Below are 14,464 nucleotides of genomic sequence, written 5' to 3' on the forward strand. Positions count from 1 at the left end.
CAGGATCCCTAAGTGGGCAAGGATGGGATGTGCTGGGCTTAGATGGAATTTGGGCAGAGCCCCTAGAGTGGTGCAGGGAGAGGCTGGGAATCATCCCTTCAGGCAGGGATCACAGCAGTCAACACAGCTGGGGTTTTATAGCCATGCCAGACAAAAGCTGGCAAAGAAGCACCACTTCATCAAGCCAGACAAATGTGATTGCTCCCTTTGATTGAGTTACCAAGTTAATAGATGACAGGAACACAAGAGAGAGATTTCTAGATGCTGTTAAACCATTTGACACTGCATCTCAGGAAGTCTGATTTTAAAAATTTCTCCTAATTGAGGCTCAACCCTGTCACAAGGATGGAAACCCCAAGAAAAAGCCACGTCAGGGGCAAAGAGTGTCAGGATAGGGGGAAGGGTCTAGACAGGAGCTGCCTTAGGCCTTGATCTTACTCAAAATCTTAATTGATGATCTGGAAGGAGGAAGCAAACAGAATCTTAATTCAATTCCTGGAAGAAAATTAATTGGGAGGCAGGGCACACAGTAGGCAGGGCAGAGACTGAAGGTTGTGGAAGGGTCAGATTGTGAGGGCAGAGATGGGACTGGGCTGGATGGCAGAGGAGGCTGAAGCTGAAGTTGGGCTCACTGGGAAAGGGACACAGAGAGGCAGCAGGACTTGACACCCTGTGAGGCAAGTCCTGCCTCCCAGATTTGTCCTTGCAGACATCACAGGATCCACATGTTGCCCACAGCTTCCATGCCATCCCCATGGTGTTGTGAGCCTGTCCCATGCTGTGGAGGTCTTACCTGGGGCACAGATTCCTCCTCCAGCTCCTCTGGTTCCCACAGGAGTGTCAGCTCTGGCTTCTTCCCCACCTTCTGGAAGCGGAAGTCCACCAAGGGCAGCGCCTGCAGGCAGGGAGAGTGTTGGGAACATGCCCCTCCCCAGCTCTCCACCTTGCCTGTGGATGGGGCTGAGGCTGCTTTTGCCCAGCACCGTGCCTCTGCAGCCCTTTAACAACTGGGATGCAGCAGCCTGTGAGCTGAGCCTAGCACGTAAATCAGGGGCTGCTGCGATACACCACCAGCCCATATATCACACTCTATGTCCTGTTTAAAGATGTCATTGCCAGCCATATAACCAGGTTATTAAGAGATGATGCTGTCACCAAATGCAGGTGCTGGCCCACAGTGCTGCTGTCAGCCCCAGATAAACTGTCTGATTAAACAAAATGAAAACCAGCCTCACTCCCTGTCCTCGCTTCAGACCCACGCTTATCTCTGTTCCCCTGAATCTGGCTTTATTCCCTTTTACCTAGGCTACATCAACCCCAGCACGTCACAGGGAGAAGCTGTCCTCAGAGACTGGGCTGATCCAGACCCCCCAGTCCCTTGTGCATGACTGGGCTGAGGGATGGAAGGCAAACTCCGGGAAGGTTCCCTCCCTTCTGGTTGGCCCAGCTTAGGTACAGTACCTCCTGTTGCAGGGCTGGCACCAAAGGGCACCAGGACAGCTACTGCCTGCAGTGATACCAGGCTGCCCTGTCAAGGCAGCATTGGCACTGTCTCACACTGGTGAGGTACTCACATTGCAGTAGATGCGCTTCTGGACTCCAAACTTCAGCACCAGGACATCAAAGGCCTTGCTCAGGACACCCATCACCATGGCTTCTGACTCCAGAGGACCACATTCCTGTCAAGAGACAGGGCTGTCACTACACAGCAGATCTCAATCAGCAATCCCCAAGGGGAAACAGTGCCTTCAGATCCTGGAATCCAGCAGTGGTTGCTGCTGAATGCGTCCTCTCAATGCTTGCCTGTTCCAAGTGGGCAGACAAAGCCCCCTGCCCAGTAGCATGTAGGCTGGGCCTTCACAGGGAAATCCAGAGATGTCCCGGAAGAAGATAGCCTTGGGTCTTACCCTGACAAAGATGGAGAAGAAGAGGTCAGCACTGAGCTCCTGCACCCTCTTGGAAGCCATCTTCCGGTCATTGCAGTGATCTGCCTGTTTCTGGATGGCCTCTTTCTCCATCTTGATGGGGGATCTGGCACCTGCAAAGGGGACAAGTGACAATAACATGCCCAGGCTCCCTCCTGCAACAGAGCCGTGCCATGGCCCCCATCCCCCAGTGCCCAGCCCATGCAGGTGAGCAGCACCCACCGAGCGAGGCGGAGAGCAGGCGGTGCACGATGATGTCGGCATAGCGGCGGATGGGAGAGGTGAAGTGGGTGTAGAACGGCACGTTCAGGGCATAGTGGTGAAAGAGGGTCTCATTGTCCAGGACACCAGTGCAGAAGTAGAGAGCCACCTGAAAGGAGGGGAGAGACGAGGGAAGGGTGTGAGCAAGGGTGGTGCCATGAGGCTGGAGGGGTCTGGCCCTGCAAGACACAGCACCAGCAGCCAGTGGCCCTTCTAAAGATACCCTGTCTGCTGGTGGTTCTTCACCTGCTGCTCAGTTTGGGCTGCACAGGCGCTGCAGAAACTGAGCACAGAATAAAAGGGCCAAAACCCTGCAGGGAGCTGCTGGCTGCCAGCTGTCCCTGACTGGTCCCAAGAACTGCATCAATTTTCACATCAACCATGGGTCTAAGCAGCTTCCTGCTTCTGCCCAGGCCCGGGGGCTCATCTGCCATCCTCTCATCTTCCAGGGGAGAGCCCAGCTTGTTCTGTGCCCACCTCAGATGCTCTTCCACCAAGGGACCTCACAGAGCGGCTTCCATGCTGGCTCTTTGGTTCTGGGTCTGGCTGCAGGCTTTACACACCCATTGTGCATGCTTGGAGAGCACTGGGGGCAGGCATCAGCGGCTTCCAAGGAGAAAAGACAGCCCTGCTGTGATCCCTGCTGCTCCATCCCACCATGACAGCTGAGGAGCTGACGGCTGAACTGCCCATCTAAACCAACACCAGGGCAACAGCAGTACCACTGCTCAGCAGCCTCTTCATCAGGAACCTCTCCTGTATCAGCCCTGTTATCCTGCAGGTTACAGCTTTTATTTTTACATCTGTGAAACACCAGCTCTTGGGGCTGGGAAAACACTGGGGGCTGGGCCCAGGCGGGGAGGGGAGGCTGTGCAGGTCAGGGGGGTGGCGGCGGGGTCATGGCGCTGCGGCGATCAAATGAACCCGTTTAAAAATAAGAGCAAGTGATTTAAAAAAAACAGGAGTAGCCAGCTCTGATTACAGAGCTGTCCTCGGATCCTTGGTTTGGGCAGCTGTATCCTCCACTCTCCAGGCCAGTGGTGCAGCCAGCTCCTGCTGAGCCGCAACGCACTGATCCGGGCAAGTAAATAGAGCAGGTTAAAAAAAGCAGCATCAGTCACAGCCTTATTATGAGACCCAAGAGCTGGGATAGGAGCTGTGCTGGCTGCCAATTTCCACAACCCAGAATTAAATTGTTTCTGATGGACTCCATGAAGTACGGTCTCCACTCAATTAGCTCGGCTCTCACCGAATGAGGCTGGGCACGGAGACACACCAAGCTCCAGAGGCTGCTGCAGGAGGGGTGAGTGCTCTTGTGCTGACAGATAGCATGGAATCACAGGGACCTTCCAGGCACTTGTGCCAGGCTTCTGGGCAGAAGGCAGGAAGGTCCCTACAATGCCAGGCAGGTAGAAAGCAGAGTCAAAATCCCTGCTCTGAGAAAGACACTCCAGAGGGCCCGTCCCTGCCGTATGCCCAGCAGTGTTTCAAGTGTTTACACCCCACCTTGTTTAAAGTTAGAAAAGATACTGAAGGTCCTGTGCTGGTTGCTGTTGTCTGGGGTGCTTTGTGTTGATTGATACGCTGGCCACTGTGGGGTCCAGCACCATTTTGGACACCCTTTTTGCAGCCCATGACCCTCACTAACATTTGCAGCAGCTTGAGTATCACAGCACAAATACTCCCCTAGGCCATGACAGGGTTGCACCCTGCAGGGAGCCCAGTCCCATATGTATCTGACACCCATCCTCACCACCACGACAGCACAACCCAGTGACATCAGCCTGGCATGAAGCAGATGTTTTCTTCTTAACAGATTTGACTCACAAGAGGTCTCAAATCCCCAGAGTTTACTGCACTCCCCAGAGAACTACAAGGAGCCTGGAAATAAATGAGCCCCAGCCAACTAGGGGCAGCTTTGCTTTCATGAAGAGATTGAATCCCTGAGTGACTGAGCCTCTGAAAAATGGCGTGTCGCTGCTCCTTCATCTGTTACAAGGCTCCTGGCACGCCAATCCAGGCATTCTCTCAGGCACACACAATACCAGTTGATTCCCATCTCCCTCCTCCTCCAAGAGGCTGATGTCTTGACCACCATCATGCAGTGAAGAGGGAAGACACAGGCTTGGCACAACCAAGGGTTAAACCTGTGGACGGGTTGTTTAAGCTAAATCAGCTGCAGCCTTGTCCCTGAAACATCAGCTTTATCACTGGGAGCAGTGACATGTGCAGGGATACAGGTGACTTCCCAGTGCCCCAACCAGACAGTCTCGCTGCACCATCCATCAGAGCAATGGTCCAGCCCTTGTCACCAGCCTGGGCCTCTCAGTGGCTGTGCTCTGCAGCTGCCAACACTCACATCTGCCCTCTCCCCCATGAGGGACCACGACATCCAACAGGATGGGGCTGATCCTTCCATCTGCTCTCATGCTGGTGGCAGACAGCAAAAAAAATACTCCTTGCAGGGGAAAGCTCCTTCCTCCTGGAAGCTGTTTGCCCCTTTCCAAGGTGTTTTGCCTATAATGGGTGTGTGCCAGGCAGCAGGTTTGCCACGTACGAGTGGACTGCACAGCATACCTGAACACACAGGCACCTTTCACATTCCATCATCATTCTGATGATGGAATGAGACTAGTTGCTGCCAAAATCATGTCTCATGGAATAATCTCCTTTAAAAGTGCCTCTTTCTCTGTCTGGTACCCACTCTGCAGAAGACTTCACCCCCAAAATCTTGATAGCTCTTTCATGTAATGATCTAATGTATTCACAAGGCTAAATCTTAATGAGAGCCACTGTGTGGTATCTGGAAGCACTCCCTCTACTTCTCCAACCACAGTCTCAGGCCACCACAATGGCAAGATCTCAGCAAGTCAGTGGGTCCCCAAAAGCCCATCTCCTCCTTTGTGCCACTGCAGAACTTTCTCCTTGCTCATCTATCCTGGCCATCAGCCAGCTTGTTCCACGTGCTGCTACTGCCAAAGCCCAGGCTTGTGCCACAGTCAGCAGGACCAGAGAGGGACTCAAAGTCATTCATGCCACCAGTGCACCTTCCACCAGAAAAGGAGGATGTGGGGAAGAGACCAGTAAAACCCAAGCAGGGCACGGGATCTGGGACAACACATCCTGCTCTTTCCAAAGCAGCCCTCCTGAGCTGGACACACATGAGAGGGTCATTTACTAAATGGCCTCAAAGTCCCAGTTGCAAACAAGCATTAAGTCCCAGAAATACAACAGGACTTCAGGCAATTGCCAATGAGTAAATGAAGCAAATAAGCTAATTAGAAGAGTGACAGTCAAATGACTGATGTTGGGAAGATGATTCATTCCTGCAGCGATAAGCAGGCCGCAGCAGAGAGATCATTTCAGGAACGTGCCCCTTCTCCCATGGGGTAGGCCTTTCCTCAGAAGAGGTTGTGCCATGCCAGCTGCAAATGCAGATGATGCCTCACAAAAACTTTTTATGACAGTGATAAATACCCAAAGAAGTTTCCTGAGTTACAGATGCACCAAACATGACAACTGATGTGAGCAGCACAAACCTCCATTGCAGAGACTGTCAAAGAAAGCCACCTGGGCAGGAGGGAGACTGAAGGGTTTCTAGAACTTCCCTTCTTCCAAGAGCAGGCAACAGACCGTGCTTACGACCAGTTTCACACCCCTAGTCTTAATTTCTTCTTTGGACCAGTTGGGACATCACAATGTGAAGAAATGGCACAAACATGAACCATGGAGCCCACCACCAGCTGTTCACAGGGCTGGGTCCTTGAGAATCTGCTAACAGCCCTCATACAACTTCAAGGGTGAAATACCCCAAGCAGTGATAACAGGGACACTGGAGGCAGTGAAGAAAGACTCAGCCTGACCTTGTTATCCAGTGAAGCTTTTGTTGCTCAAGGGATACTCCCACTGCCAGCTGTACAGAAAGCTGCTGACAGCCCTGGAACACCACGTTCAGTATTCATTCACTCCCTCTGTGTGTAACAACCAGCTTGGTAACACAGAAGGGGCGAGGATTGAAGATGGAGCCACAGCAGAAAACTACAAGCAGACATGCCCGATAAGCACAGTATTGTTCTCACCTGCATGGGCCTGGAAAACATGTAGGTCAGCACTTCTTTCCTGGCTCTGGAATATTTGTCAGCACCAAATGTTTCACTTAAGCTTTTCTGGAAGAGAAAAGAGAGAGCACTCAAGTGTTAACATGTTACGGTGGTAAAGGCACCTAGGCAGACCTGACTGGTGCTAACAGCAGCTTGTCAAAGCCAAACTCCCCTTTTCCCTGAAAATCCCCTTGTACGCCAAAAGGTGCACATGGAACTGGGCTTTGCTGTGGTGCCACCAGCCCCAGTAGGACTGCATACACAGTCCTGAGCACAGGCTCTGCTCCTGGGGTCAGTGGCAGGGAGCACTCAGGGCATGGGGACTGCTGGCTCTGTCCCCAGTTGTGCAGTGTGAGAGGGAGCCTGTAAACTCTCTCTCAACCTGTGTCTGGCTCCCATCCAGCTCCTGAGAGCTTCAGCACACAGACTAATGGGACTCCGGAGAGACATGGATATAGAAGGTCATGCCTGGGGGTAGTAGTGAGGAGGGGCTGGAGTGTTCAAAGTGCAGGAGAGGAGCTGAGTGAGCAGCCCTGCATCTGCTGACATAGGCTGGGCACAGCCAGCAAGCAGGGAAAGCAGTCCCAGCTGATGGAGGGGCTTGCAGGAGGCCAGCAGGGATGGGATTAACAGAGGATTATCCACAGTCCAGTTGCAGTGAGTAAAGAAAATCCTGGAACCTGTGCTGTGCTGTTCAGCTGGAGTTCAGCCTCAGGACATGCTCGGCAGAGGAGTGGTCAGATGCTTCTTGATCTGGCTGCATCTGACCTTCCCCAGCACTGCTCTCCAGTCCTTCCCAGTCGACTCACTCCCCACCCTGCCCTCCCTGAGACCTGCAGCAGCCCAGACAGAAACAGCCCCTTGCAGAGCTGCTTTCTTTGTGGTATGGAGCAAATTCCCTGACCAGGACCTGCCCAGGGGGGCTCAGTGAGTGCTCTTGCACTGAAACATCCTTTCCATTGCAGAGAGGGGAGTGCAGGGGTCACTTGCAAGGTCTTTCCCACACTGGTCTAACCTCTGTGCACAACATCACAGACCAGGACAGGCTGGGCCAACCCTGCTCAGCACTAATGGGATCGATAGCGAGTGAGAGAGGTGTTTTGTTTTGTCATGGCATAGATGTCAGCTTTGCTTGGGCAGAGAGGGACAGGGATTAAAGCACATGTTGCCACAAACACACCATCTCGGAGCTGCCCAGCAACGGCCCCCATGGTGCAGCGCACTCACATGCAGGGTCCCTGCACTGCTGAAGTCGATGTCGAGGCCAACTTGGTTGCAAAAGTCCATGAGGTCTTTCAGCAGCTTGGTTTGGGGCGGGGGGTGGCGGCGGAGGAACGCCTGCTGGGGGAAGGAGCGGTAGATCTGATGGGCCACGGCCATGTTCGCCAGCAGCATGAACTCTTCCACCAGCCTGCAGCACGAGAAAAATAACCCCAAGCCCCGGTTACACAGGGGAGGCCCTTGGGAAGCCAAGCAAGTCCACAGTGATGGGAACTAATAGGACACAGGGGGACACGGGAGCAGCTTGTAGTTGCTGTCATAAGCACAGATTAGCTGAGAGACTGCAGCAAATCTCCCCCAAATTCTCACTTTCTAGTGGAGTTTTCCCCAGGGACTAAGAGTAAGCTGTCCTGCTGGCGCAGACAAGCAGAAGTCAGTGATAAATTGACAGCTTAAATTAGGATAAAATAATCTCCCTTTAGGTCATTTTATCTCCTGAAACGCTTGACAAGCAAAACAAACGCCATGCGAAAGATAGCACGGAAAACAAACACACACATCTGTCTTCCTGGGCCAGAGCAAACAGCGTCACACTCGCTCCCCCATCCTGAGCTCCACATGTGTGGTCAGGCCCAGGCACTGAGCCCTGCCCCACACCAGGCTCCCACCCACGGCACAACACAGCACTGTCCCGGGGCAGGACAACCCACCAGGCAGGGCTGCCTTTGGCATCCAGGAGATGCAGGGATTCCACAGGCTCCTCCATACAACCTCCAGAGTGCTGGGGTAAGCCCCTCACTTTCCGTTTCTGAATGTACAAGCATTGCATGGAAACCTCCGGGGTTTCCAAGCTCAGGAAAGAAATCCCAGCACTAGAAATCATCTTTGGTACCAGTGGCAGGGCTGTGTCATGGGAGACTTGTTTAGCTGGGCTTGATAAGCAAGAGATGTGCTTAACTGGGCTTCCTGCATGTATTCCCAGGGCTCCTTACTGGTGCTAATTGCCAAAAAAGATAATAGACTTACAGAAGTAACCTCATCCTCCCAGTAATGCCTGAGTGAGCTATTGCTGATTATGCCAGCTCAGCCTTGCTGCTCCTGCAGGCAAAGGATTGATTTTGCAGGGCTGGCTGGAGGAGCAGGGCTGGAGCTAGCTTTCCTGCAGCTTCCAGCCCTGGCCACTGCTGGGGAGACTGGCCAGGTGAGATGTGCAGGGTGCTGCACTCCTGGGACACTCCTACAGCAGCCATACATTCCCAGCCTGGGAGTACTTGCCAAGAACTTGAAAGAGAAAGGAAATAAAGACAAGGCCAGAGGAGGAATAAGTACCTGACAGTGACCATCAGCAGTAGAAATATTAGTCTTTAATGGGAAGGATCTCCCCTATTAAGAGCCCTGTGGAGTCTCACAGACGGTTTTGTGCCAGAGACCAGCACTTCAGGCCCCACAGGGTGGGCAGGAGGGACATCCTGGCCCAGGGGCAGTGTGGGCAGGGCAGGGCAGGAACAGCACGGTCTAAATGGGAATGGGTTGCCAGCTCTGTCCCCCGGAAAACCTGCCCATGGGGACATGCTACCAGAGACCAAGGGCTGGCTTGCGGGTGGGCAATGCCCTGTGACCCCAGCAGGACCAGAACACATTCCTGAGGGGCCACTTCCAAGAGGGCTGAGCCATGCTCTTGCTGTTCCTGTGCAGCAGAACCGGCAGATGGCAACCTCGGTCCCTCTATGGCCACCGGCTCCAGGGGGTGCGGGGGCACTGGACACCCCGGCCGTGGGACAGCCAGTGGCAGCCAGCGGGTTAGGGCATGGCCATCCCCATCTCCTGGGAGTGGGTGACACGCCACTCTTCCTGAGCAGCACGTGGGGAACAGGGGCTGGGGACAGGTGTGAGGCTGGGCCAACCCATGCTCACACCTGGCAAGCCCTTTCTGCCCCAGCCAGGGCACAGCGAAGCACAGAAAACAGGGCAGACTGCAAAAGGCAGCAACTCCCCTTCCCATGGGCTTTGGTGCAAGGGAAGAGGGCATTTCCAGCATTAGCCTCAGCTACACGGATGCACACTTGGGCTAAGGTTGGCCATGGAGTACCCCCTGCATCTGCCTCGAACTGCAGCCTCTATACAAGGAGATGCCAGCCCATTTACAAGGACAAAGCAAAACACCTGTGAACAAAATCTCCTCTTTGTCACAGGCAACACGTGCTCATTGCAAGTCCCAGAGATGAACACTATGAGCAAATGCTGCAGCAGACCCTGCCATTCCTGCTCCTGCTGGGCACTGGAGTGTAAAACCTTCATCCTTCATCTACACTGACACTTTTGGCCAGATGCAATTTCCACCCGATTATTAAGTTCTGCCTTTTGTTTTACCATTCTGTGGCTGGGGCTTTTACAGCTTCCTGGAGATACCCTCATTTTGGTACTGTAGGTACTGAATGGAAGCTCATACCTCAGCACTCTCCTGCCAGGGATGTTTTTATTCTTGGAATAAAACTAACAGCACATACTACCCACTTTGTTCTGCAAAATCCCATCCTGGGAAGCACCCAGGAGCTTTGCACCCATGACAGAGTGTGCAGGATGTGACCATGGATATTCAGAACTGAAAAGCTACTCTTGCTCTCTCACCCAAAGGCAGAGGCAGGCTCTGGGAGATGCATCTACAGTTCAGGCTTTCAAGGATCAGGTAACATGAATATGGTTGAACACTCTCCTGTATATGGGAGGAAAAGAAGCCCCAGAATCTGATGAGTTGGTTTGTGTCAGCGCAGGGTAATGAGCCAGAGTGTCCTGGGAAGGCTGCAATCCCCTGTGGGCTGATGTCAAAACCTGCAGGCACAGAGGGTCCTTCCCAGCTCTGGATCACTGGAGGTCATAGAGCTGCTCCCCTAATGCACCCCACTGCAGCAGTCCTGCAAGTTTGAGAGGGAAGAAGACTGTGGGGCTGCTCTATAACTCCTAGTCAGATTTGTTCTAAACATCAGGAGTTCAGGGAGAGAAAAGCAGCTTCCTGAAGGCAGAAGTCACAGGTGGGGTAATCCAGAGCATGTGAGAACTTGCCATGGTCAGAGGGAACATGCTGGGGACAGTGAAGGAGCTGGCACCTGTGCCTGGAGTTAAGCCACATTACCTCTTCCAGCAGAGCAACAGGGTCTGGGGCTCAGGACACAAGGAGGGAGACAAGATGTGCATGAAACAGCTTAATGTGGTGACCTCATTGCACCTGAAAGGAAAACCTTATTCCCAAGAGGAGATCACGCTTGAGACTCCATGGGATGTTGGTGACTCAGGAGGATGAGCCAGGGCTAGGACTGCCCATGAAGCCAGCAAGGCTTCAGGTTCTGAGGAGCTGGAGGACACAGCAAAGCTGCTGTCTTCCTGCCCTCCCCATGTGGCCTTTCAGTTGCACTTTTAGGTCATGTTCCCACCAGGGCTTCAACTAATCAAGCAAGCACTACATCATGGCTTGGAGAAAAGCATTGGATGCTGAGGCTGGTGGGAGCATAGGCTGGCTGGCAGAGCATGGACCCAGCCCAGTGGCTGGTGCTGATGTTGCTGGGAGCTGTGCTGAAGCCCTGCTAACTTGTCGGCAGGTCAAACGACAAGAGGTTTTGGGGATTCTGTGGGTTTTTTTCTTAAAACAGCCTAGCTTGGAGTCTGGTTCAGTGCAGCTGGCAGACAGGAGTACAAAGAAAAATATTTCATGGCTAAAAAAACAGAGACAGAAAGACTGGTCCATCTGAATGCATGCTGAATGAATCCCATGTGAAATGCATTCTAACGCCATTGCTACAGTTTCCTCTGGATTAGCTGAGCTATCCTTGGCTCCTGGCTCCATAAAATCCCATAAACAATCTGATCTGAACTTTTGCCCTTTCTGTGCTGATGTGAGGGTTCCTCTGCTGTCCCACAGAAAGGGCTAGGGTCAACAGGTAGCTATCCTTCCCACAGGTGCCTGCAGATCCCAGCCCTCCTGCTAACCATGCTGCAGGAGGGAGCATTTCCAAACCTGTTCCATGCATCACTTAACATGTGCACATGTGAGGGGAAGGAGAGTGAGTGATGGGATGGCTTTTGAGCTCTGTAACATGTACATCTCCTGACAGCTTTTTCAATACCCAGATTTTGCATATAAATTATGTGGATAAAACTCATCCTTAACCTGCCTTATGCAAGAGGTCAGCTGGCTTACACTTACCTCTAAGTTTCAAATGTGACCGAGACATGCCAGTGCCTAAATCTCACCAACTTCTGGGGAGATTTCAAGCTCCTGAGATGCTCTTAAACACAAGTCTTGGTGTTTTTCAAAGTATCTTTGACAGTCACGGCTTCTGTAGGGGAACAGTGACCTATGAAACCATTCAGCCGAAGAGGACTGATGACATCTCAACTATTGCCCCAAACTCAAGCTAGTGGGCTGTAATTCCTCTCTAACAGCTCCTGCCAGTGCCAAACATCTATGGGATGTGGGTAGAGGAGCTACAGGTTCAGACCCTTGACCTGCCTTAGTATCAGCATTACTATTTGCTCCATTAAATGTTAGGTAGACCCTTCCCAATCTCTGAATAGCAACCTTGAAAAACTACTGACGCCCTCAACAAGTCGGTTGGTTGAGGGCAAATAAAATAATGGTTTCTCATGGCAAATCTGCAAAGAGAGGCAGGGCAAGTAAAATGCCTGTTTGGCTGCTTGTCACCATGGCAATGCAGCTAGGCTGCACAGCAGCCATCGAAGTGTCCACTCTCCCTGATTAACTTGACAAATGACATTAGCTAAGAAGGGTTTGCTGAAAGAAAGAGACAAGGAGTACTTTGTGTGCAATCCAGTAAGTGCAGGAAGGAGGCAGGCAGCATCCTTAAAGCAAAAGGACACTAAAACACCTGCTGTTCCAGTAGGGTAACAGACCCAGGGCTTCAGAGCAAATGGAAGTGAGGTGGGACTGGACAGAGGAGCACAGCTGTTCCCCCATACCACCTTCCACACCTCCATCCCCTCCCACAAGATGTAACTGATGGGTACATCCAGATGTTGGAAGGGTTACCACAGCTGAGGTGTGATAATCCCAAAGTACCACACAGCTGTTCCATGACAGAGTTCTTTGCTTTTGACAGGCTGGATAATTTGGTCCTCTCTTCACATGTAGCTCATTGTGGAAACCTGCTCTCAAAAGGAGCTGAACTGTTCTGAGCTGGAGTCTGAGCAACCCCCTTCCAACAGTGGTCCCTCTGGCTGGGTGAGCTGCCACCGAGTAAATCCCCAGCATTTTTCCAGCAGTTCAGACTAGAGTCAAATGTAACCAACCTCTTCTACAAGGGTTACCAAACTTCATTCTCCTAACCCATTACAATATCTCATCTGCTCCTCTCCATCTTGTCTCTCCCTCGTAGCACTTACTCCCTCCCACTAAAGGAACAAAACTTCTGCTGTTTAAATTTCTTCCCATCTATGGACAGATTTACGATCTCACATCAGCATGGTTTAGTGCTTCAACCTGCTGTCACAGGCCTCTGGTTTCTCAGCCCATATCTATGTGCCTGTCTTGGCTGTGTCCAGCTCCATGCTGGGTCCAAGCATGGTTAGGACAGCAGGGCTTTGACAGCATCACGATTGAACCAAACAGTGTCATCAAAGGCTGGTGATGAGAAAGGCAGCCCTGATGTGTCTGTGTGTGTCTGAGAGAGCTCTAAAGACACTGATGGATTAATGTCCCCTCGCTAAGGGCACTACACTGCTGAGAGCCCTTGCTCTCTGTTGGTTTGGAGGGGATTATACAGCACAATCTCATACCAAACAGGAGATCTACAGCCACCTCCTGCAAATGGGACTCTAAATCCTGCTGCATTCACCCACAAAGTCACCTTCCATGAAAGGCTGCAAATAGTCCTGTTCACATCCAACAGGAGCAGCATCAGCTGAAGGAAAACAGTAAAGAAACAGCACCACAGCTCAACCAACAAACTCTCTCCAAGGTGTTAAGTCCAAAGATGCTGGATGTGGTATGACTTTTTGTTCTTTAAATCATGTTCGTTTATTTTTGATTACAGCTCTTCCATGAAGCAGAGGAACTTGAGAGGTTTCTATAAAAGTTCTTCTAAAACCAACATTAGCTAATCCCACATCTCCTGAGAGCACAGCCAATGACAAAATCATGTTCTTTGGTGAGTAGCTGGGCTGGCACTTATGATGGCTCTTCTCCATGCAAAATTATGCAAGAACAGTGTGCTGTTTTCTTGGTGGCACTCCACCTATCCAACAAACAGGAGCATCTTCAGCCATCCACTCTGGGACAGCACTGCTGCCTGAAGAGCCATGAAAATCAAATCCCCTATTATAAAAAAAAACCCAAACTGGATTGCAGTGTTACATATGAGCCTTGCAATACTGGTGTGGAGCTCCTGTTGCCAATGATAGTTGCCAAAAGACCAAAAGACCTACTTTTTTAAAAAGAAAAAGTAGTAAAAGGCAAGAATGCTGGTGGTTCCTGGCTTGATGAAAGTCATTTGTGCTCTTCTCACAGCTAGCAGTAGCCTTGTACAAAGCACAGCTGAATAGTAGAATTACTCCACTTTCTGAGATTGCTCAATTAGCTCTTGGTTAAAACTGCGAACATTGAAACTTGATGAGAATAGCAGCTCTGAGGCAGTTTTAGATTCATTTCTTACTAAGCTGGAATGGCTTTTCCCTATAATGAACTCCCTTTCCAGGGTATAAAGAATGCCCTTTATATTAGTTATGGTGCCTTCCCAGTAATAGATGCCTACAACACAAATGCATGGGAGGGTTCTCTGAATACAAATGTCACTTACAGACCACTCTCACACCTTGAGGCTGGAAATGCCACAAGACTGTTCACTTTGCTTTATCCAAATTATCTGTAGTACAGTGGAAAACCGTTTTAAGTTCTCAATAGTGACGCTGGGCTCCTGAAGGCATTTGGCATGATTAGGAATTAATTGC

General features: G+C 51.4%; 1 protein-coding gene across 1 annotated transcript in view; it reads right to left on the reverse strand.

Moving 5' to 3' along the window:
• The window catches only part of DIS3L2 (DIS3 like 3'-5' exoribonuclease 2), a 183,260-nt gene that overhangs the window by 2,537 nt on the left and 166,259 nt on the right, over window positions 1-14,464 (reverse strand). The window contains exons 16-21 of the mRNA XM_062498823.1: window positions 7,514-7,697; window positions 6,266-6,352; window positions 2,148-2,295; window positions 1,908-2,038; window positions 1,575-1,679; window positions 794-895 (exon numbers count right to left, since the gene is read on the reverse strand). Coding sequence (XP_062354807.1) covers window positions 794-895; window positions 1,575-1,679; window positions 1,908-2,038; window positions 2,148-2,295; window positions 6,266-6,352; window positions 7,514-7,697 — 757 coding nt within the window. The remainder of the gene's footprint in view (window positions 1-793; window positions 896-1,574; window positions 1,680-1,907; window positions 2,039-2,147; window positions 2,296-6,265; window positions 6,353-7,513; window positions 7,698-14,464) is intronic.

This window comes from Cinclus cinclus, chromosome 10, assembly GCF_963662255.1.
Source record: "Cinclus cinclus chromosome 10, bCinCin1.1, whole genome shotgun sequence".
Taxonomy (NCBI): Eukaryota; Metazoa; Chordata; class Aves; order Passeriformes; family Cinclidae; genus Cinclus; species Cinclus cinclus.